This window comes from Macrotis lagotis, chromosome X (assembly GCF_037893015.1).
Source record: "Macrotis lagotis isolate mMagLag1 chromosome X, bilby.v1.9.chrom.fasta, whole genome shotgun sequence".
Lineage (NCBI taxonomy): Eukaryota > Metazoa > Chordata > Mammalia > Peramelemorphia > Peramelidae > Macrotis > Macrotis lagotis.
Genome location: NC_133666.1, coordinates 686,205,254 through 686,228,085, shown reverse-complemented (window position 1 = coordinate 686,228,085; position 22,832 = coordinate 686,205,254). Strand labels below are relative to the sequence as shown.

Here is a 22,832-nt window from a genome sequence, read left to right as displayed (position 1 = left end):
ATCATATTTCCAGCACAGAGTAGGGAATTAATATTTTCTTGTTGAAATGTATTGAGTAGGATAGATTATTTAAATCCAGTGATATTTATATGTTTATGTACATACATATGTGTATAAATACATATGTGTGTATATATCTATAGGTATAGATTTAGATATAGATATATAATATATATCTATATATCTACAGTCTTACAGGACAAGTCACTTCTCTTGGTTGAGGGCAATGGAAAATATAATTCTGCTGAGCTCAGCACTCCAAAAATGGTTCAGCATTAAAGTGATTCAATAATTCCTCCAAGAGGGGTCCATGACCTGGTTGACAGCTGAGAATGAAATAAAAAGTTAAGAGAACTCAGAATCTTCAGGACATAGCTCAGGAGGGGAAAATCTTTGATGTACTGGAGGTTTGAGTTATTGACTGCCTGGGAAATAGGAAAAGACTTATATGGAGGCCACTTATTGTACAATTTCCATGGAGTTGTAACTAGGGCAGGACAACTAAGCCTTTGTCCTCAGGCATCAAAATTTAGAGGGGTTATGATAGCACTTTTAGTCCTTCAGCAGTAACAATAATAATGACATTTATATAGCATTTCCTATGTACTAGACAGATCACTAAGGACTTTATCATTATAGTTTCATTTGATCCTCCCCAAAATTCTGAGAGGTAGGTGTTATTTAAACCAAATTTTATAGTAGAGAAACCACTAAGCTTATTAATACTTAGCAAGAACAATTCATAAAATAAGAGACCACAATATTTCAAAATTGTTTCTTCCTACGCAAGGTAACCACAACCATATAAATTTCTTCGTGGTTTGTTCCAGTTCTGTTCTCTGAATTCACCCCACCCCAGACTGCAACTCCCTTAAGACAGACCTGTTATCTTGTCTAGGTCTCTGCCTCCCACTCAGTCTAAATCCTGTCCCCTTCCAACTTTCTGCTTCACATAAAGAAGCATTTTGTGCTGCTTACCCTGGATATAAAAATGACCAGTTATGGTTCTCTCTACTCCAGAGAGCATGTCTCTGGATGGATATCTAAACTTGAATAAAGCCAGGTCTTCTGCAATGATCTGGTGGAAGGATGGAAGCCAGATCCATGCAGGCTGACCAGTTTGCATTCCTGCCTCCAAAAAGTCCTATATTTGTGGGTAGCCATCCTTCATTCATTGCATCAAAGGGCTTAGACCTGAAAGGGGCCATCTTGTACAACCTCCCTGTTTTATAGAGGGGTAAACTGAGATACGGAAGGTTAAACAGCAGACTTCACACAAGGTAGTAAATGACACATCTCAGGGTGCCTGGAAGCAGCATGATCCAATGGAGAAAGAGAATTTGATTTGGAGTTAGGGGATCTAGGTTAGAACTTTGGTTTTACCACTTCCTACCTTTTTCATTTGGAGAAACCAGATAGCCATAGTCAAATTGAGCTTCAATCTCCCCTTTAATAAAAGAGACCAGAGAATGTCTGAGGTCCCTTGTATCACTAAATCTCTGGTCTTATGATAATAGGATAATAGACTGATGATGACGATGATGATGATGATTTTTGCTTTTCATTTTCAAAGACCATAACATCAGGGAGGTGATGCAATGACATGCATGGGAAATGGATTTGAATGAAAGGGTGCTATGCTAAGTCTCACTTTCTCCTATGGAGCCATCTAGGTCCAGTGGCCAGATATAGATCAGGATGACTGGAGATGGCCCTGCCTGCAAGGTAACCAGGGTTAAGTGACTCGTCCAAGATCACAAAATTATAAGTATCTGAGATCCCATTTGTACTTGGATCCTCCTGACTTCAGGGCTAAAATTCCTACCCACTACACCATCTAACTGCATAAACTATCTCCTATCTAGTGCTGATAGCCTAAAACAGTAGCCTGGCACACAGAAGGTGCCTAATGGATGTCTCCCTGACTCTAGACTTAGTCTTTTCCAATATCATCTAGCAAGTCTTTTTTTAAAGCACCTCCAAATTGCCAACCTCTGGAAACAAAAGACAAAATGAATTGCCTTTGCCTTCCTGGCACTTATGATGATATACGATATAAACATATGAACAGCATCATTCATTAAAGGCCTGTTCTATAGCAGTTATTGGGCTGGGCACTGGAGATACAAAGACAAAAAATAAACAGTCCTGGCCCTCTAGGAACTTTGCTATGGGAGAGGGGAAGTGTATACAAGTGTATACAATGCATAGGCTCATTTGAAGATGAAATGAAATCTAACAATGACAGACCTCCTAAGGAGGTATCACATGATCTGGGTCTTGTGAGAAGCTAGACATTCTAGAAAGCAGAGATGAAGAAGGAGTGCCAGGTATAGAGGAACAGCCTGTGCAAAATTATGGAAAAGGGAGATGTTCTACATGACTCTGATTCAATAAATATCCTTAAACATCCCCTGTACTGGGGCGGCTAGGTGGATAGAGCACTGGCCTTGGAGTCAGGAGTATCTGGGTTCAAATCCGACCTCAGACACTTAATAATTGCCTAGCTGTGTGGCCTTGGGCAAGCCACTTAACCCCATTGCCTTACAAAAAACTAAAAAAAAAATCTCTCTGCCAAGGAATCTGGAGAAGAGACTCTTAGAGTGAGGAGCAGGTTAGATCAGATGAATTTTAAGATCCCTCTCAATCCTAACTTAAGATTGTTCTACCTAGTGGTCTTAGAATGTTGGAACTTGTCTAGTCTTACTAAAGCTATCTGTACAAAGGGCCTAGAAATCAAACCTGGTTAGGATTGAAGAGAGTTGAAAGGAGTCTGAGTAACAGGGGGCATATCTTAAATAATCAATTCTTCATAGAAGTGTCCTACATTGGGGAGGCTAGGTGGTGCAGTGGATAGAGCACTGGCCCTGGAGTCAGGAGTCCCTGAGTTCAAATCTGGCCTCAGATACTTAATAATTACCTAGCTGTGTGGCCTTGGGCAAGCCATTTGATCCCATTTGCCTTGCAAAAAAAAAACCTAAAAAAAAGTGTCCTAAATTGAGCTTGCTCTATCATTCAACTCAGACATGAGGTTAAAAAAAAGGATGAATTTTTCTCTTATTTATTTCTTCCTATGATCTCCCAAACTACCCCCTCCTCGTAAAGTCAAATACAAGATAATGGAGATAACAAGCAATGGGAAGCAAAGGGGAAAATGTAAACTTACAAGAAGAAAACCCAAGTCAAAATGAGAAGGGGAAACTAAGCAGTGATAGGAAAACAAGCAGAGAGGAAGCAAGCGGGCACAGCGAGACCAAGAAGAAGGGGAGACCTAGAGGAAGGAGGTTAAACACCAACCGGGGGGGAGAAATCCAGGAGAGGAAGAAAATGGAGAAGTTCTCAAGAAAACCTAAAGAGAAGGTGGTCAAGCAAACCTGAGGAGAGGGTGACCCATGTCCAAGCATTAATTTACACACCTTTGAGGCAATACAATATAGTAGGAAGAATGATAAAAGAGTCAGAATCAGATGATTTTTTTTTTTTTTTGGTCAGAGGACCTGGGTCTGAGACCTGGCTTTTGCCATTCATCATTTGTTCATTATAGTCAAATGGGAAGTGGAACCATGAGGAATGGGTGGTCCCAGACACTGGATTCCATTATTAACTTTGTGACTTAAGGGAGAATGTAGAGCAAATAGCTTCTAAGGGACATTCTAACCCTGAGTCTATGAACCTTCACTTCTACCATTGCCTCTGAAAAGGACATTTTAATAAATTGCCTAGTATTCTACTCAGCCTCTCTATGGACATAAGAACTTTCTAGACCTTTTCATGGTCACCAGTGCCCTATATATTTTGTCTCCACTGTTAGAATGGTCCTCGAAGGAAAGGGCTATTTTAATCTTGTATTTGCATTCTTCATGCTTAACCAACAGTAAGGATTAATATTTTTCATTCATTCAGTAACTCTATTTTTTAAAAAAATATTGTTTACTCAATTTTTAATTTATGGAATAAAGCAAGCATTTCTGTAACAAAATATAGCAAAAAAAGAGATGACTACATGAAATTGTAAAGGATAATCTTTGAAAGTATCTCAGATTTCCATAACACTTTAATATTTGACTTCAGATAAAGATGATATGGCCCTTGAGTCCCCAAAGGCTGTACCAGTGAATTCCAAGTCTTGGAAGTCTCTACCCAACTGAAGAGATTTGGTAAGGGCTATCATGACTAAAGGACCATCTTGACTGAGTGATAGAGGCTCATATCCAGGCTAATAGAGGAAGAAAAAACTTCTCAAGCACAGTCATTCTCAAGACTAGTGACAGGGCATCTAGGTGGCACAGTGGATAGCCACTGGCCCTGGAGTCAGGAGGACCTGAGTTCAAATCTGACCTTATACACTTAATTACAGCTCAGTAATTACCTAGCTGTGTGACTTTGGGCAAGTCACTTAGCTCCATTGCCTTGTGAAAATCAAAGACTAATGGCTAAGTCACAGAAGGATGCCATCTGCATAAACAGAGGAAATATCACATCAGATGAAGTTGTACATATCTGAAATATTGAAGTATGTGAATTTATAATAGTCCTATGAAGGATATAATGCAAATATTATGAATATTATTGGTAGTAGGAGGAGTAGCAGCATTAATCATCATTATCATCATTTTAAAAATGGGGAAAACTAAGGCTCAGAAGAGAGAAAGATGTCTTATATAAGGCCATATAGACACAAAGGATGAAAGGTAGAATTCGAACCCAGATCTCTCCTCCCTCCAAACAAATGAATCTTTCCACTGCTTCCTAAAATGTCACCCCATCTTCTTCTGGCTCAAAACATTATTTTGAGATGAAATCCCTGGGGCTGGTAACTCATTAACCAATCCACAACTTAACTTTATATGCCCTGTTTTCCAATCACCATCTTGATTAAATTTTAATCTGAACAATGAAGGGATTTACTTCTCAGTTATCAGAAAATACTACAAATCAACATTTGATTATCAATGTGTGCTTGTCTAGACTAAAGAAAATGATGAAAAAAATCTCAGGAATGTAGATTAAGCTTAAAAGTACTATTTTTATGAAGCTGATTGTAAACATTTACCAGCACACCCCTGCTTCATCCCATTTTCAAGGGACATCTCTTCACCAAATACAGTTATCAAGTACCCTCAATCTTTTATACTCTAGGTCAAGGATTCCCACTTTCCTCAACTTCCTATAATAGGAATTCAAGGCCCCATTCACTATCCTAGTCAGTCTCTTTAACATTCTCTAGTGAATCAATGACTTCCCTAAATTGTAAATCTTAAAACCAAACCCAAAATTCCATGTATGATATAACATTTCTTTTTAAAAATTTTTTTCAAAATTCAGGTTCCTGTAACAATCTCTCTCTCTCTCAGACAAGATTTCTTGGCAGTTGGCAGACTAACCTTTCCAAACGCCCCAAACGTGATTATATGGAGTATAATCTAATTAACTCAATTTGGACAGGGTTTATTTGAATAATTTAATGTACACCTGCACCATTCCATCAATATTTTTTTTAAATTAAGTAATTAACTTTGCAGTGGCAAGTTACTCTAATTCCCAGCAAGTACCAAGCGACAAAAGTTCAATAGATGATGTCTCGGGAGAGACAAGATTAGTATCTGTCCCCTTAGCTTCTAGACTTTCCAGCCAGAACATTATTTGTAATTGGTATTAGCATTTGTAGGTCCTGATTCATTGCTCCAGGGTCTGTTTGCAACTGAGAAACAAATCTGTGAGTCAAGAAGTAAAAGCCAATTAGTCCTTAGGTGCATTATTGATAATAAATTGGATAGTCGAGATATCACATCCTAAAGGAGCTCATTTGATGAGTATGTCTCAGCTGAAATTTGGATAGGAATATTAGCCATTAAAGAAAAGAATTACTCAAGTAATTTCATTCATTTCTAAAGTGTTCTTCCTCATGACAAATGAGAGCTAGTCATTATCCCCATTTTACAGTTGGGGAAATGAGATCCAGATAAGACGGCACATTGTATACATTGGGTACAATTTTGTTGACAGTCCTATTAATCATGGCTATTTTGCTCCCATCCAGAGTTCCCTTTAGACTATAGCTTGTGTTTAGGCGTCCATAGGTATGAGTTTCGAAGGTCCCTAGTTCCTATAGAAGCACTCAAGTTAGGAATACTTGTCATGTATAGGACAATTTTTATTTCACCCCACAAAATATGCAGGAAAAAACCATAAAGGACACAAAATAATTCTTAAACACTGGTACAATTCCCTACACTGCAAGTTGCTCTCTTTTTTCTCAAGGATCATATAGACTATCCAGGTGAATAGCATTGTTCTGTGGTTTATGATCTCATTAGGATAAAATAAGACAAACTTGGGTTCCTAAAGAAGCAATAATACCCTAATATTCCAATGATTCCCATCCATTATCCCAAAGAGAAGTAACTTTTCTGCGATCCCACAAATGAGCATCATACCTATCAAATCCTACCTCTAAAAGCAGGGCTTTTTTTTTTCTTTCAGACTACCCTTCTTCTACCATCTAAAACTCCTTTAAAGGCCATGCTTCTTTTATGGAGGAACTTTTATGAAAACACAAGGAGGACACCATCCAGCTGTTATAAACCAAAGTATATAAATTCCCTACATCTCAACTGTCACCTCAGCCAGAATATGGGGATCATTAAGACCAGAAAGTGAAAACAGTTTGTAAACATGGAGTCTCTAATGTGTTGAACCATTCCTGATCACACTGTGATAACATGGCTGTAATTAGGAGAGCTATCTTTTGTCGGGAGGACCATAAAAGGTGTTATTTACACCCTGCCTCTGGCCGAAAATACCCTCCATATGGAATGTCTTCTTAAATACCTCAAGTCCCAGTGAAAATAATTCACTTTTATACTTGAAAGTTCCCATCCATTCATGCAAAGAAATAATTTGAGCCCTTGCATTGTAGGTTCAAAGTCTTTGCTTGAAGTTAAGCAATGGATTCTGAACATGGGAATGGAAATAGATGAGATGGACCCAGGCCATGAGAATGTCATAACGATATCTGAAAATCAAAGCTGTCTCAAACTGGAATGGACTGCCTAGATGGGGTAGTAAATAGATCACTGAACTAGGAATCAGAAGGTCTGAATTCAAATCTTACATAAGATACCTCCTAGTCACATGATCCTCAGCAAACCAATTTCTCCCACTTTTTAGTTTTCTCATCTATAAAATTAAGAAGGTGGGTGGATTGGTCTAAATTTAAGATTTTATGCTCAGTACACAATAGGTTTTTGTTGGTGTTGTTCATCCTTCATTTTCAAAGAAGACCACTGACATCACATGGTAAAGTCTTGAATTGTATTTAAGGGTCAGCTTCACATAATATGTTTCCCCTTACTAGAGGACCTCCAACCAACAAGGGATGATCATAGGTCCATTATATTGTAGAGAAGATTCTTGGTCATATATGAGCTGGGCCAGATGGTTTCTGAGATTCCATCCAATTCTAATATCCTGTAAGGTTACAAAGTTGGAGGCTATGGACAGTTGCGAAGGGTGGGAAGTTTGGGGGTTTTTTTTAATCACAATATTGGACTTCTCTGGCACACAGAATCATTCCACAGCCCAGGTCACCCACTGTTGGCCTTGGTCTCCCAATTCTCATCTAATGAAGATTTTTGTCTTACAGAGTACATGCCAAATTTTTGCCCACTGGACTTGGGTGGTTTCTTCTTTTCATTTCTTTTTCCCCCCAAGGGTGAAAAATCGACCCAAAGTAACGCCAAGTGAATAATTCATGGGCCATTTATAATTTATGTTGGATTTAACAGAAGTAGGGCCATAAGTGGTTGTCTATTAACTATTTATGATCTCACCCAGCCGGCTGACAAGCCAGGCCGGGTGTGAAGATCACAGTCGTGCTGCCATGTTTTATTTAAGCATTATTAAAACTACCCAGTCTGCAGGGATGCCCACCATTCTGCTTGGTATCAGACTCTTCTGCAGAGTAGCCTCTAGGTCTCTCTGAGTCCGTGACTTGGTGATCCTAGGAAAGAACTGCTTTCCTTTGACTCTGCTACTAAGAAGACTGATCTCCTCAATCTTCCTTCAGTTCTCAGCTTTCTTCTTCACTAAAACTTCTCCTAAGGCCTTATGAAGATTTTCGAGTAGAAGATGACCCCTAAACTTAGACTCTCTGAGGTGAAACCATTTGGTTAAGATCAGATGAAAGGAAGTGGCAGAGCCCCCATTTGAACCAAATTCCACATTCAGAGTCCTTTGCTCTCCATGAAGCTGAATCTGTTTTTTTAAAACTACTCATTTAAAGTGAGGTACAAGGGGCAGCTAGGTGGCTCAGTGGATAGAGCACTGGCCCTGGAGTCAGGAGTCCTTGAGTTCAAATCCGGCCTCAGACACTTAATAATGACCTAGCTGTGTGGCCTTGGGCAAGCTACTTAACCCCATTGCCTTGCAAAAACCTCAAAGTGGTGTCCAAGGGAGGGAAATGGCACTGGAATCAGAGCTTAGCTCAAGTTCAATCAACCAATTGGCAACCATTTATTAAGCATTCACTATATTCCAGACACTGCCAGGGAATCCAAGGACAAACTTGAAAATAATTCCCACATTCAAGCAACTTATAATCACACTCTCCCACTTATGAACCACATGATCTTGGGCAAGAATAGGGGAATGGTTAGTTTTTTCTTTTTTATATCCAGCACTTAGAGAGCTAGGCAGTGCAGCAGATAGAATAGGAGTACAGTACATAAAGTAGGTAGAAGAGTCAGGAAGACCTGAGTTCAAATCTGACCACACACACTAACTATATAATGCCAGGCAAGTCACTTCCACCCTGTTTGCTTCAGTTTCCTTATCTTTAGAATGACCTGGTGAAGGAAGTGGCAAACCATTTCAGTATCTTTGCCTAAAAAGCTCAAATTAAGTCACAAAGAGTTGGACATGACTTAAAATGGCTGGACAACAAAACAAGTGTAGAATAGGTAATAGCAACAAGAAAGCTTATATTCGCTATCATTTACACGGCTCTGTAAGATTTGCAAAGCATTTTGCATAAAACATCTCATTTAACCCTTACCACTGTATAACATAGGGTGTTTCATTATTCCATTTTACAGAAGAGAAAACTGAGGCTAGGCTTAAGTGATTTGGTCAGTTACTAATGACTGAGGCAGGGTTCAAACTTGAGTCTTCCTGACTCCATTACTATACCACAGAGTAGATACTTGCTGAATCAGTGTGAAATGAAGTCACCTTCCTCTGTATCTCAGCAGACATTCCTTGAATGCCTGGTCTATTAAATTCAGTTTCTTCATCACTAAAATGGGTATGGTAATATTCAAATTTTCTAGCTCTTGGGCCTATCATTAAAAACAACCTACTTTGTGCAAAGCAATTTGAAATCATTAAGCTACTGGCTATTGGTATATTTTTATCTCTGGATCCAACAAATGTTGGCTGAGTATCAGCTCTATATTCCCAGGTCTGATGGGGAGGGGGTGGTTCAGAGTTGGTAGTGGCAAAGAGAAAAAAAAATAGAAGCTGGATGGTATAGAGGAAAGAAGCAAGAGCCAGAAGGCAGAAGTTTGAGTCTCTATTGGTAATCAAATTGAACTAATGGGCTTTCCCAATAACTAGTTGTGAAACTCTGGGTCATTGACTGCCTATACACTCCTGAGTTAATTGCCTTTCCTCACAGGGTTGTTGTGAGAAGGAAATGAGGATGTGCCTGCCTTCCTTGAACTAGGTATTGTAATCTTTGGATCTCATTGCTAATAAGGAATCATTGGATATCAGAATTGGATATAGGCTTAGAACATGGAATGTCAGAACTGGAAGAGGCCTTTAGAACAAAAAATTCTGAGATGGAATGGAATTTAGGATATGGAATATTAGAGCAGGAAAGGGATTTAGATCATAAAAGGTCAGAATTCAGAGTGGGCTCTTAGAATATGGAATGTCCAAACCTGAAGGAGATTCAGACCCTGCAATACCTGTATGCTAGATGTGGGAAGGCCCCAAGACTAGAGAATATCAGAACTGAGAAGCACCTTAGAACACAGAATATCAGAGATGCTTTAAGACCTGGGATATCAGTAATGATAGGAATAATAGGAGATCTCATGGAATAGACATCATTGAATGAAGGAGGGTGAAGAGACCTTAGAACATGAAAAATCAGAGCTGGAAATAACCTTAAGGTGTATTTAGTACAATTTACTCATTTCACAGATGGAAAAACTGAGGCTCAGGCAAAAATTATGCTGTATCCCATATCACATGGGGTTCAAGTAATTCATTCTATATTAATCTTAGGTGGCAAATGGTTACTCACTCTATTTCTCAGGCTGAGAAGAGAGTGATATTGCTGAGATTATTCTTCAGCAACAAGGATATACATGGAAATTTGAGGTTAAAGAAAGCCCTTGAGAAACAGGCTGGAAAAACAAGCCCCCAATAGTAAGCTCTGCCCACGGGGCTCAGGACACTAATCATTTTGCAGCTCTGATCCTCAATCTTAGAGGGATCTCCGAGAATGAGTGAAGAGTTGGTTATACAGATCGAAGCAGACCCCTAATAATGTTACAATGAAGGCATCACTCTCCATATTAGGAGTCACAGAATCTTAGGCTAACACCTTCATAGTACAAAGGAAGAAAATGAGCCCTAGCAAAGGGATATAACTATCAATGGCCAGACCACTTTGGATTCCTCCATTCTTTTTTTTTTTTTTTTTTGTTTTTTGCAAGGCAATGGGTTTAAGTAACTTGTCACATAGCTAGGCAATTATTAAGTGTCTGAGGTTGGATTTGAACTCAGGTCCTCCTGACTCCAGGGCCAGTGCTCTATCCACTGTGCCACCTAGCTGCCCTGAATTGCTCCATTCCTAGTTCCATGTGACCATATTTCCAAGGGTCGCCTAACATCTTGCACTTGGAATGACATTATTTATTAAAGGGGATCATATGATCATAGACCACAGATTTAGAGTTGAAGGGGGCCCAAGAATCTAATCTAAACCCTTTGTTTCACAGAGAAAGAAATGGAAACCCAGATTTGAGTTTGTCATACTCCATCTCATCTCATCCATGTCTCCCTCAGATCTGCAGAAACAAATATGGAGAATTTTGTTTGGCATTCAAAAACCTTTATAACCTGGAGACAATGATGGAGGAGAGGCTCCTACAAAGTTTAGATGGTGCCTGAAATATTACTCATCTTCACACAAACACTAGGTGTAGACTTGCAGAAGACAAATCACCAGCGAGAGTAGTTTTGCAAGTTCCAAAGCCAGTCTGAATGCAGAATGATCAGATTCATCTTTTTTTAACATTCCCAGTGATCTATGCCTGGATGTGACCTAACGCTAATCCATGCTGCTCAAAACTAAGTGCTATCTACCTCTCCCTTACTCCATCCTGGTCACTCTTATTCAAATTGCCACCATCATGTCCACAAGGAAATGGAAACCAAATCTACCCAGAGGGCACTATTTCCACAGTATGGCTTGGATCTTACTTCCATGATAACTCCTTATTTGAACCTGGGATTTTGGTTCCAATGTAGGAAAGTTTCTGGGGTGGAAATTCCTCCCAGATATAGATAGGTAACTTGTCTCTAACTGTCAGAGTAGTAGACATGGAGTCAGGAAGACCTGAATTCAAATCTGAGCTCAAACACTTGCTAGTTGTGTGACCTACTTCAGATAAGGGTTAGCTCTGGGTTATTCCCATTGAGGAGGAGTAAGAGGATTAACCTTCACAGAAACCTTCAGGACCAGGCAGACTTTTTGTTATGGATCCAGAAAATGTCTTATAAAATCAAATCAACCTAGACATCGGGGTTGGAAAACAGCAAAATATTAGGGCATACAAGAAGTAAAATTCACTCCTAGCTCTGACACTTTTTAACTGAGTGAAAACAAGTGAGAGACTCCACTCCTCTCAACATGAGTTTCTTCCTCTGTGAAATGAAAGGATCAGACCAAATGCCTTTTGAGGTCTCTTCCATTTCTAAGTCTATGACCAAAAAAAAAAATTGTCCAAGACATGAGATAGAGAGCCAATTGAAATCAAAGGATCATGGAACTAAAACTCAACAGGGACCCAATCCTCTCACTTAAGGAATATACTTGGGACTCATCAATGACTCTATGGATGGGGTTAAGGAGGCAATCTGACCACCATCCTCGAAATCCACAAGTCACAGAGTCTCAGAGCTTATTTCACTGTATTTCTCTGAATCATATAGTAGGTATTCTCTTTCTATTTATTCTCTGTATACTAATACATGTTGGATTCAAACTTCTTGAGAGTGGAGATTATTTCATTAATTAATTGTGCATGCCTAGTGTCTGGATAGAGATATTGGCTCTTCTGGTCCCTACCTATGTGACCTTGAACAAGACTTTGGGGTAGAGGTAGGGAAGGAGGGCAGGAGATAAGGGCAGAAACAATGGATTCCCAGGGCTCTCAAAAAAACATCAAATTAGCCCAAGGATAAAAATGTCTCAGCTCCAGGATGATAAAGGGACTGGATGATTTAAGACTAGAATATTTCTCTCTCCATAATGGCAAGTAGAGTCACTGGCAACAGTGCATTTACTAAAATTAATGGGGAAATAGATTCTTTCTTATTTCTTTTTTTCCAGGAAGGAAAGTTTCATTGATGGGGTAATGGATTGTGATGGGGATGTGGTGGCACCATGGTACAATCTGTAAATCAGCCTCATGAAACAACATGCTGCCTTTGAAGCTCAAAGCAACAGTGACAAATGTACTTGGCCAGGGAAGGAGTGGGCAGGAATAGAAGAGTAAAAATTCATCAACATCTGTCTCCTTTGTTCTTTTCTAAACTGTATCCCAGGGTCCTGTGATATTTCTCAGCCTTTCAATGAAGGGTGATTTTTCAGGGCAACCTGTCTCTGACTCCTGTGATGTGGAAAAAGGACATAGTGACTGCAACCCATAAGCTTTAGAGAAGAGAAAACACAGGACTAGTAATCCCTAAGAGATCTGATTATCACAGAATCATAACAAAATCAAAGCAGAGGACTTGAGTTCAAATCCCAGTTCTATCTTTCTAGGAAGTAACCTAGATTATGAGCTCCTTGAGAGAAGAGATTGTTTTTTGCATTTCTTAGTATCCCCATGGTTTTTAGCACATTTTAGACTCTGAATAAATGCTTATGGACAAGTTCAGGGCTTCAATTTCCTCATCTGTAAAATAAGAGGACTGTCCTAGATAACTTCTGAGGTTTTCTTGGTTCGAGACCAATCATCATATAATTGAATGTGTAAGGGGCTGCTAGGTGGCGCAGTGGATAAAGCATCAGCCTTGGTGTCAGTAGTACCTAGGTTCAAATCCGGTCTCAGACACTTAATAATAATTACCTAGCTGTGTGGCCTTGGGCAAGCTACTTAACCCCATTTGCCTTGCAAAAAACTTAAAAAAAATAATTGAATGTATAAACTGTGAGGGGGCTGGGCCCTGACATTCTATGACTCCAATACCCATTGGGCAGAATATCATGGAAAGAACACGATTTAGAGTCAGAACAGATGGATCTCTTTGGTTTATCACTGCTATGCTATGGAAAGAATATTGGACCTAGGGACAGAAGCTTCAGGGTATGTTGCAGCTGACAATAGATGACCCTGGACAAGTCATGGATGCTCAGATTCTGATCCTAGCAAATGGGGAAATTAATTCCTGCATGACCAACCTTAAATGGGAGTGTTTTGATGAAAACTTTTTGAAATACTTAAAGAATTCAAGAAATGTGATTTGCCATCATCTTCATCATCATTTCTATTACTATTACTTGACTACTATGACTTTAGTAGATAGATATGTCAATATTGGAGTTGAGAAGATTTCTTCAAGCATTTTTTCTGCTATGTACTAGCTGGGTAACCGTCAGCAAATTATTGAATCTCAATGCCTCCAAGTAGTATAGTAGTAGTAGTAGTAATAATAATAATAATAACAATAATAATAATAATAGAATTTCTGTAAAAGCACTTTTAAAATACTCTCTCATTTTTATCTCTATAAGAATCCTGGGAGACAACTGCTGAGTCAAATGAAGGGAAAATGATATGCCCAGGATTATACAATGCATATATCTAAGGCCAGATTTGAACTAAGGTCTTTCTGTCTCTAGATCAAGTAGTATTTTACCTATTCACATCTCTGGCTGGGGGGGGGGGGCGGGATTTCCAACCCAGGGTATATACCACATAGATGACGCCACAGTTTCAGATAAGGATTATAGATATCACGACTTAGAATCATCATCACCCATATATGTCACCTTTGATATTAGGGTCTCCCAGTGAGGAAATACCCTATTACTCTCATCATTATTTTTAGTCTCTCTTATCAATGTCAGCATGTTTTGTTATTATTATTATTATTTTATTTTATTTTTAGGGGTTTTTTTGCAAGGCAAATGGGGTTAAGTGGTTTGCCCAAGGCCACAGAGGTAGGTCATTATTAAGTGTCTGAGGCCAGATTTGAACTCAGGTACTCCTGACTCCAGGGCCGGTGCTCTATCCACTGTGCCACCTAGCCACCCCTATGTTTTCCTGTTAAGGCAATAGAATCATGGATTTTTTAGAAGAACCCCTTCATGTTATAAAAATTCAGAGAGAAGAAGGGACTTCATTCCAAGGTTGTAGAGCAAAACAGGGGGTAAAGCTGAATCTGGAACCCAGGTGTCTTGTCTCAGCCCAGGGCTCTTTCCATCAGATGATATATTGCCTCCTCTTATTTAAGTGTATGTGTGTCTTTCTTGCCATATGTTCATTTAACTACATGTGCATTTTTTGTTATCCCATGAAAATGCCATTTTACTAGATTATAAGCTCCTCCAAGGCAAAGGAATGTGTTCGACTATTTTTAAATGTCAAAGTCAGAGGCTAACTTTTCAAAAGACATTAATTATATTTTTGGATAAATGAAAACCTATTTTCTCTCCTTCTTACCTCCTCCCCTACCCTTGAAAAAAGAAAAGGAAAGCCCTAATAATCAAAACACATCATCAAATAAAACTCATTTCTGAATTCACATGGTAAAGAAATATGCCCCAGTCTGCACTAAGTCCATCATATCTCTCTATCAGGAGACTTGTAATATAATCCACCTCTGCAATTGTGGTGACTTGATTAGACTTCATTAGAGTTCAAAAGTCACTTGAAGTTGTTTCTCTTTAAAATGGTGTTATTATTTAAATTACTCTCCTAGTTCTGCTCCCTTCACTCTTTGCAGCAGCTCATATAAGTCTTCCCAGATTTCTTTGATACCATCTCCATTATCATTTCTTATGGCACAATAGTGTCCCATTACATTTGGGATATATCATAATTTGTTCAACTGTCCCCCAGTTGATGGGTGCCATCTACATTTCAAGAACTTTGCCAATACCAAAAATGTACATATTTGTCCTTTTTTTCTTCTCTGATCTCTTTGTGGTTGAATTCTTGCTATCCTTATGATGCCGAGCAGTGGTGCTGTGAATACAGTTAATATTTGTTCATAATCACACAATCTCAGATTTCTATTAAACCTCTTAGTCACTTAGTCCCAACACTTACCTGTACAGAAATTCTGTCCACAGAATGTCCAACAAGGATATTGTTAAGTACTATAATGTAAAGAAAACTGCTACCCCCTAAGGCCGCTATCCTTTTGTATAGCTCGTCATCAGGAGGAAAAGAAGATAGCACTATAGTGCAGAGAGCACCTGGCCTGGAGTCCAGAAGACTCGTTTTCCTGAGTTTTAATCTGACCCCAGATACTTCCTGAATGACCCTGGGGCAAGTCACTTCACTCTGTTTGCCTTGGTTTCCTCATATGTATAATGAATTGGGAAAGGAAATGGCAAACCACCCCAGTATCCTTACCAAATAAAACTTTAAATGGGGTCATGAAGTGTCAAATGCAACTAAAAGACTGAACCATGACAATCATCAGCAAGTTTTCATAATATAAGAACTCAATTTGCCTCTCTGCAACTTTGTCATTAGTCTGCCCCTGGGAACAAGCAGATCAAGTCCAACCTCTATTCAACGTGACAGTCTTTCAAATACCTAAAGACAGTTATTGTCTACTCACTAATTCCTTTCCGTCCAAGGCTAAATATCCCCAGGTCTTTCATTTGATCCAAATACAACATGATGTTGTAGTACTTCATCAAGCTGGCTGCCCTCCTCTGATCTCCAGATGACAGAATAATGTTTCTTGGTCCTTGGATGGATGGATGGATGGATGGATGGATGGATGGATGGATGAATGGATGGATGGATGGATGCATGGATGGATGGATGAATGACACTAAGGGTTCATTACCCTCACTTATACCTCAGGGTTAGGCAAAATACTCAAGACATCGTTTAATCAGAGCAGCTAATATCACTACTACCATCTATCTATTCCTTTATCCTATGTTTCATGGTTGATGGAAAGATAGATGGGTGGATGCATGACAGAAATACTAAGGCTTCCTTAGTTTTAGATGTTTCCCAAATCTACAGTACTCTTGGTGTCAGCTGAAAAGGTCTGAGAATGGCCCTATTATCACCTAGCTAATCCTGAATACTACATTTCATGGTGGATGGATGGACAGATGAATGGATGAGAGAGATACTGCTTTTGCACAAGTTCCTTTAAAGATCACTGTCTAACAGTAAGGCCACAGACATCTGAGAAGCAGATTTGGGCCATTTCATTCAATTCAGCCAACATTAGAATTTTAAAATATTTTGAAGGAGCAACCTGTGTCATGTGACACATTTGATCTTTTTGGATAGAACAACATTTCCTTTCTTTTGCTATTAATTAGAGAAGTTTTTAGAATGCCATGGAATTTTGATCAAGCTAGAGAAAAAATGATGAAGGATGAAATAGAAAAACCTAATCCTTGTCAGGTTTCAAGTGTCTAAAAATGCATTATATGACACATCTTGTCCTTCTAGACATGAAAGGAATTATATGAATCAAAGATGAAATGTCTCTGTGTTTAGGAAGGTGACATTCTACATGCCAGATTGAGCAGAAGGTCACATTGGTACAGACAAAGCTGAGAAGAGACTCCTGATCATCTACTGGCCTTTTTGGCCCCTCTCATGCAGGTGGTCACCATTCATTATCAGCTGTACCAAAGCTGGAAGACTGAAAAGGAAATAAGGAAAAGAACATGCACCATCACTGGGTTGTTTTTATTTTATTTTATTTTATTTTTGGTTTTGGCTTTGGGGTTTTTTTTGCAGTGCAATGGGGTTAAGTGACTTGCTCAAGGTCACACAGGTAATTATTAAGTGTCTGAGGCTCATTGAACTCAGCTACTCCTGACTTCAAGACCAATGCTGTATTCACCTAGCTGCCCCATCACTGTTTTAAAAGGAAAGAAACTTACTCTAATGTGTCTACTCTCTTCCTCCTTTAATGAAAGTCCCACAGAGGGACCACGAGGGTAGAAAAGCCAAATGTAGACTTTCTATTTTTTGTACATCACAATCCACTCCCTTTACATGGTTTGAGGGATCTCTCCTGCAAGAGAAGGGCATTCCCTGCCTCCTCAGCTGTCAGCACCTTTCTACTCAACTGACTTTGTATTTACACTCTAAATTTTTATATCTGCTTATCTGTGTCTAGGACTCCCCCCCAAATGGAATTTAAACCTTCTTTTTATCTTGACTGAATGTTGGTCTTAGTAACTACTAAATAAATGATCAATTCGTCAGTTGATTCAGATCAAACTTGACTCTCATCAAGCTTCAAGTCCAACTTGGACCCAATGGGGCAGGCTTGAGTCATGGGATGCCAAGCTTTCCTGGGTCCACTACAAAGCTGATGTCTGAGAAACAGAGTTTGTCTGCCTTTCCCAGACAACCATGGACTCTTCAAAAGACTTCTTAGTGCTATGACCAGGGTGTCACACAAAAAAATAGTTCAATCCTTCCCCATCACCACTCCTTCCCCAGGAGCTTGTCAAAGGTAAAACCATCCTGGATGACACAGGAGCAACTTCCAAAGTGGTCTGTGAAATATGATGGCCAATTGGTGAGAGACCTGTTGTGAAAACCAGAGCTTGTATAGAATAGGAAAGGAAATCATCAATTGTTTTGAGGCCTGGGGCCGATCTCTAGCACACAGGCTGATTTTCTCTGAGAAAATGATACTACATGCTAGAAGATAAGGGGTCATCAAAACTACTAAGATTAGTGGGGCTGAGAGCTGATGGAGGGGGCATGGGAGGGGCAATTAGGCACCAAGGGGCTTAGTCTGTCACACTGTCAGTAATCCCTTCAAAGGACTAGGTTGAGCATCATCATATTCATTTATAGCAAAAACCAGAGAAACTAGTCAGAAATGGGAAGGCAGAAAAAATAGACCCAGTGACCACAAAAGCTTCAGCTAGCCATTCCGAGTCTTGGCTTATAAATAGCAAAGTATGAGCTAAAACTAGTGTTTCCATTCAGTGAGGGAACTCACTAGATTCTACTGGCATCAGACTCATTGGCAACTTCCTTCCTCTCTGATCCCTCAGCTATTGGGGTTCTACCTTTTCAGTTTGACAAGTTCTAGCTACTTGTTCTCTCCCTCATATTTCAAGAAAACCAAAAGTTCTTTCAAAGTAGGGATTGTTCATAAATGTCCAGTTATGTGGAATTGAGGATGTATGTGCTGGTAACCTGGGAGAGAGAGCAGTCTCCACTTACCAGATCAAGGCACCGCCGACTGGTCTCTTCCTCCTGCTTCATCAGCTGTGCCATGTCAGCTTTCATCTCCTCCATCCTCCTCTGATAATACTGGCAGGTCTCCTTCTGCGCAGTCTCAGAGTTCACAGCCTTCTCCAGATCCTCAGTCATCTTGAATATACTGTCTCGAAGTCGAATCACCAACATCTAGGGAGGTAGAACAGCTGACCATTAGGTCCTAGAGGGCAAGGCAAGGTTGGGGGTGGGTGGGAATCAAGGAGAGAGAGAGAGAGGATCTATTTAGGAAGGGGGTCACTTATTTTTCTTAGTTAAAATTAAAAAATTCTAAAGAAAAAAGAATTGGGGAGTTAATCTGCACAATAATAGGCAGGAGAAAGGGGGAGGAAGAGAAGACAGAGGAAGGGGAAGAGGAGTCAGGGGAAGGGAGAGAAGGAGAAGGAGAGTTATAGGCACGGGATATTTCATATTCTGTCAGACAGGATTTGAACTCAGAAAGATGACTTCCTGACTCCAAACGTGGTAGTCTGTATACTATGACACCCCCTAGCTATCCTGATGGATAGAAACAAACAGATCTGTAGTTAGGAAGATAAGGCAACTAGATGACTGGATAGATAAAGAAAGGACTAGAGACAAACAGAGAGTAGATAGCCATCTACCTCCATGCAGATAAGAGGAAAGGATGAATGAACAGGTAGATACAGAGATACATAAGAAACAGATAGGTAGGAAAAGATAGATAATAGACAGCTAGATAGAAACACAGGATTTATATATCATAGATTTAAAGCTAAAGACAGTGGAGAGAGCACTGGTCGTGGAGTCAGGACAATCTGGGTTCAAATCCTACCCCAGACATTTGATATTTACTAGTTGTGTGACCTTGGACAAATCATTTAACTCCAACTGCTTCGGTAACAACATGCAACAAAATGATTTCAAACTAGAAAGAACCTTAAAGGATTATAGAAAAATATCCCTGATATTCTAATTCAGATCTATCTCCCCACCTAAGAGAGTATTTTCATCTCAACCACAGCAAAATGAATTAACATCCCCCATCCCCTGAGGATGACCTGTGGTGCAGAGATGTCCAGACTAGGAATTTCTACAGTGAGGGTAAGACCAATTACACCAATAGAGGTTGTCAAGAGACCTTACTTTTTAAACAAAAGCTGCCTACAGACTCGCCCCCTTGTCTGGAGAAAGGCAACCAGGATATGTCAGAACCTTGAAGCCACATTTTCCTGCCTCCAAGACTGACCTATCCATACTGGAAAGCCCTTAATAAATGTTGAATTGAATTTAAATGAGCTGCGATGCCAAACATAAAAATATTTTGAAATTTTTTAAAGTCTACAAAAAATAAAATTATATTAAATTTCACTCAATTCAACAAGTATTTATTAAGCAGTGGATATCCAAAGACAAGAAAGAAGTCCTGACTTCAAGAAGAATATATTTTAGTAGAAGGTAGGCATAATACCATACTTTGAATGACCCCCTTCCATATCCACTATTCAGCCAATCTGGGCTTTGTACTTGTCATTGCACAGAATAACCAATCTCTTACCTCCAAGCCTTTGTACAGAACATTCACCAGTCTTGAAATACTTACCCTCCATAGTATTTTATATTAAGGGGATGCCCATTAATTGGAGAATAGCTGCTTAAATTATGGTATGTGGTTATGATGGAATACTATCTTGCTATAAGAAATGATGAGCAGGATAATCTCAGAGAACCTTGGAAAGATTTCTTTGAGCTTATGCAAAGTGAAATGTACTGTGAACAAAGTAACAGCAAAATCCTAAGATCAGCTGTGAATGACTTTACTATTCTCAACAATACAAAGCTGCAAGACAACTCTGAAGAATTCATGATGAAAAATGCTATCCATCTCCAGGGAAACAAATAATGGATACAGATGAAAGCAGACTTTTGTTTTATTTTTCTTGAAGGTTTTTTGGTCTATATTTTCTTTTACAACATTTATGGAAATATTTTGCATGACTAGGTGTTTATGACCTATATTAAATTGCTTGCTTTATTTTATAAGGGGGCAGGGTGGGAAGGGAGGAAGGGAGAGAATTAGGAATTCAAAATTTTAAAACATGTTAAAAATGATTTTAACATGTAACTGGGAGAAAATAAAATACTAAATTTTTTTAAATGCAAAAGAGAAAACAAAGCAAAAAAGCAAAAAAAGAAATGTTTGCCCTCATTCCAATCACATTCTGGAATCCATAGCTTCAAAGCCCAGCTCAGAAGCCACGTGCTATCTTCTTCATTTCTTCCATTGTTAGTGCTCTTATCATAATCAAAATTACTTTGTGTTTATTCTGTAAAAATGGCAGATCTAAATTGTCTATGTCTTTTCCCCCAAGAAGATGTTGTTTATTTTAGTTTTTTTTTCATATCCCATAGCTCAGCATAGAGCCTGAAATACAATTAGCACTGAATAGAGATCATTTAAATGAAATTCACCATATACACAGGAAAGTAACTACAAGAATGGAAAGAGAAATAGACCACTCAAAAATGGTGGGATGGAGTGAGGAGAGCATACAGGCTTATGCAAAAGTCTAGAAGGAGGCTAAGAGATGTTTCCTTCAAGGAACATATACTAGTTCAGTTGGATTGGAACATAGAAAGTGGGATGGGGAACCATAGGGGAGCAAGGTATACTAAAAAGGATGTTGTCAGGAAGAGAGCCCATGGTCACCTAGACTGGATGACTGACTCTGGGGCAGAGAAGAGGAGGGGACAAGATTGAAGAGAGGGAGAATCAACAAGACTTGTCGATGACTGGATGGTACAGAAGGGGAAGGAAGAGGAAAAGTTTGGAGGATGACCAAATTCAGTGGTTATTGTGGAAAACTGGGTAGTCAATCAACAAACCTGGGACAAGTCAACATCAAAGTGTAAAACTTTTGTGCAAGCATGAGGGTGTAGGTCATGGGGAAAATGCAAGACCAAAGTCTTGTGTATATTACTACCTTAAGCCATTCAAAAGAGAGAGCTAGAGAGAGGGTGAGAGGGCAAATAAGGGCCCCAAAGCGGGGATACCAGCCCAAGGATCATGACCAATTCTTAGTCATAGAACATGAGATCTGGAAGGACTTAGAACAGGGAATGTCAGGACTGGGAGGACCTTGGAACAGGGAAGTTAGGGCTGGGAGAGGCCTTAGAATAGGAGATGTCAGAGCTGGGAGGGGCTTTAGAATAGGGAATGTGAAGAGTCAGAAGCAAATTTTAAGAGAACATAGAACGTTAAATGTGGACAGTCCATTCTGCCTTTCCTGATTCATCATTTTAAGGTCTCATAAATTCCATAAAGAAGTGATTTTTCTCAATGTCAGATCATAAAATAAAATAAAGTCATGCATTCCTTGTCCCAAGCTCTCCAGCAGTATCCCCAGGTATTGTTATCTTCCCTCCCTGGGAGTTGCCTCCCCTTGTATTTGTAACCCCAGCATTTAGCACCTTTTTTTGGACCACAGTGAATGCTTAATAATGACTTTATCACATTATCTTCCTCCTCCCTTCTCCTCCATTATTTACCAAGCACCAATACCACTATTGTTGATGCCAAGAATTGCTATAAGAACCTGGTCAAGTCACTTCCCTCTTCCCCTGCCCTTACATCCCCTTTTGGAAGAGGGAACATTTGGACAAGACAGTCTCGATGGTCCCTCCAGACATTACGAATTCTCCATTCCACCCTTTGGAGTGTCTTTGAGGCAACAATCAGACCCCACCTCAAATCTCTTAATCTGCACTTTGTGGAACTCCAACTTGTTCTCCAGGTCACAGATCACTGCTTCCTGGCGGCAGACAATGTTACGATCCACTGTTGTCTTCTCCAGATGCTGGATGCGGGAATGAGCACTATGCAGCTGTGGCCAGGGAGGATATCAGGGAAAACCAGAGACCATCAATTAGCTGAAATTCTGAGACTTTCAACTCAGAAATACTGCAAATCTATGGACAGTGTTCTTGTCCCATCTGCCCCCACTGCTCATGACCATGACTGGACCCTTAGTGCTCCAGTTGGGATCTCAAGAGAAAGCAGAGCCCAACCCTCATTCCCCTGCATGCAATGCTTCTTACCAGTTTGCATCAGCTATG

At 39.5% G+C, this 22,832-nt stretch overlaps 1 protein-coding gene across 1 annotated transcript in view; it reads right to left on the bottom strand.

Annotated features, from left to right (window-relative positions):
- MYO18B (myosin XVIIIB) overlaps positions 1–22,832 on the bottom strand; it is a 362,548-nt gene that overhangs the window by 87,687 nt on the left and 252,029 nt on the right. The window contains 2 exon segments of the mRNA XM_074206167.1: positions 18,702–18,887; positions 22,463–22,600. Of these exon segments, the coding sequence (XP_074062268.1) occupies positions 18,702–18,887; positions 22,463–22,600 (324 nt within the window).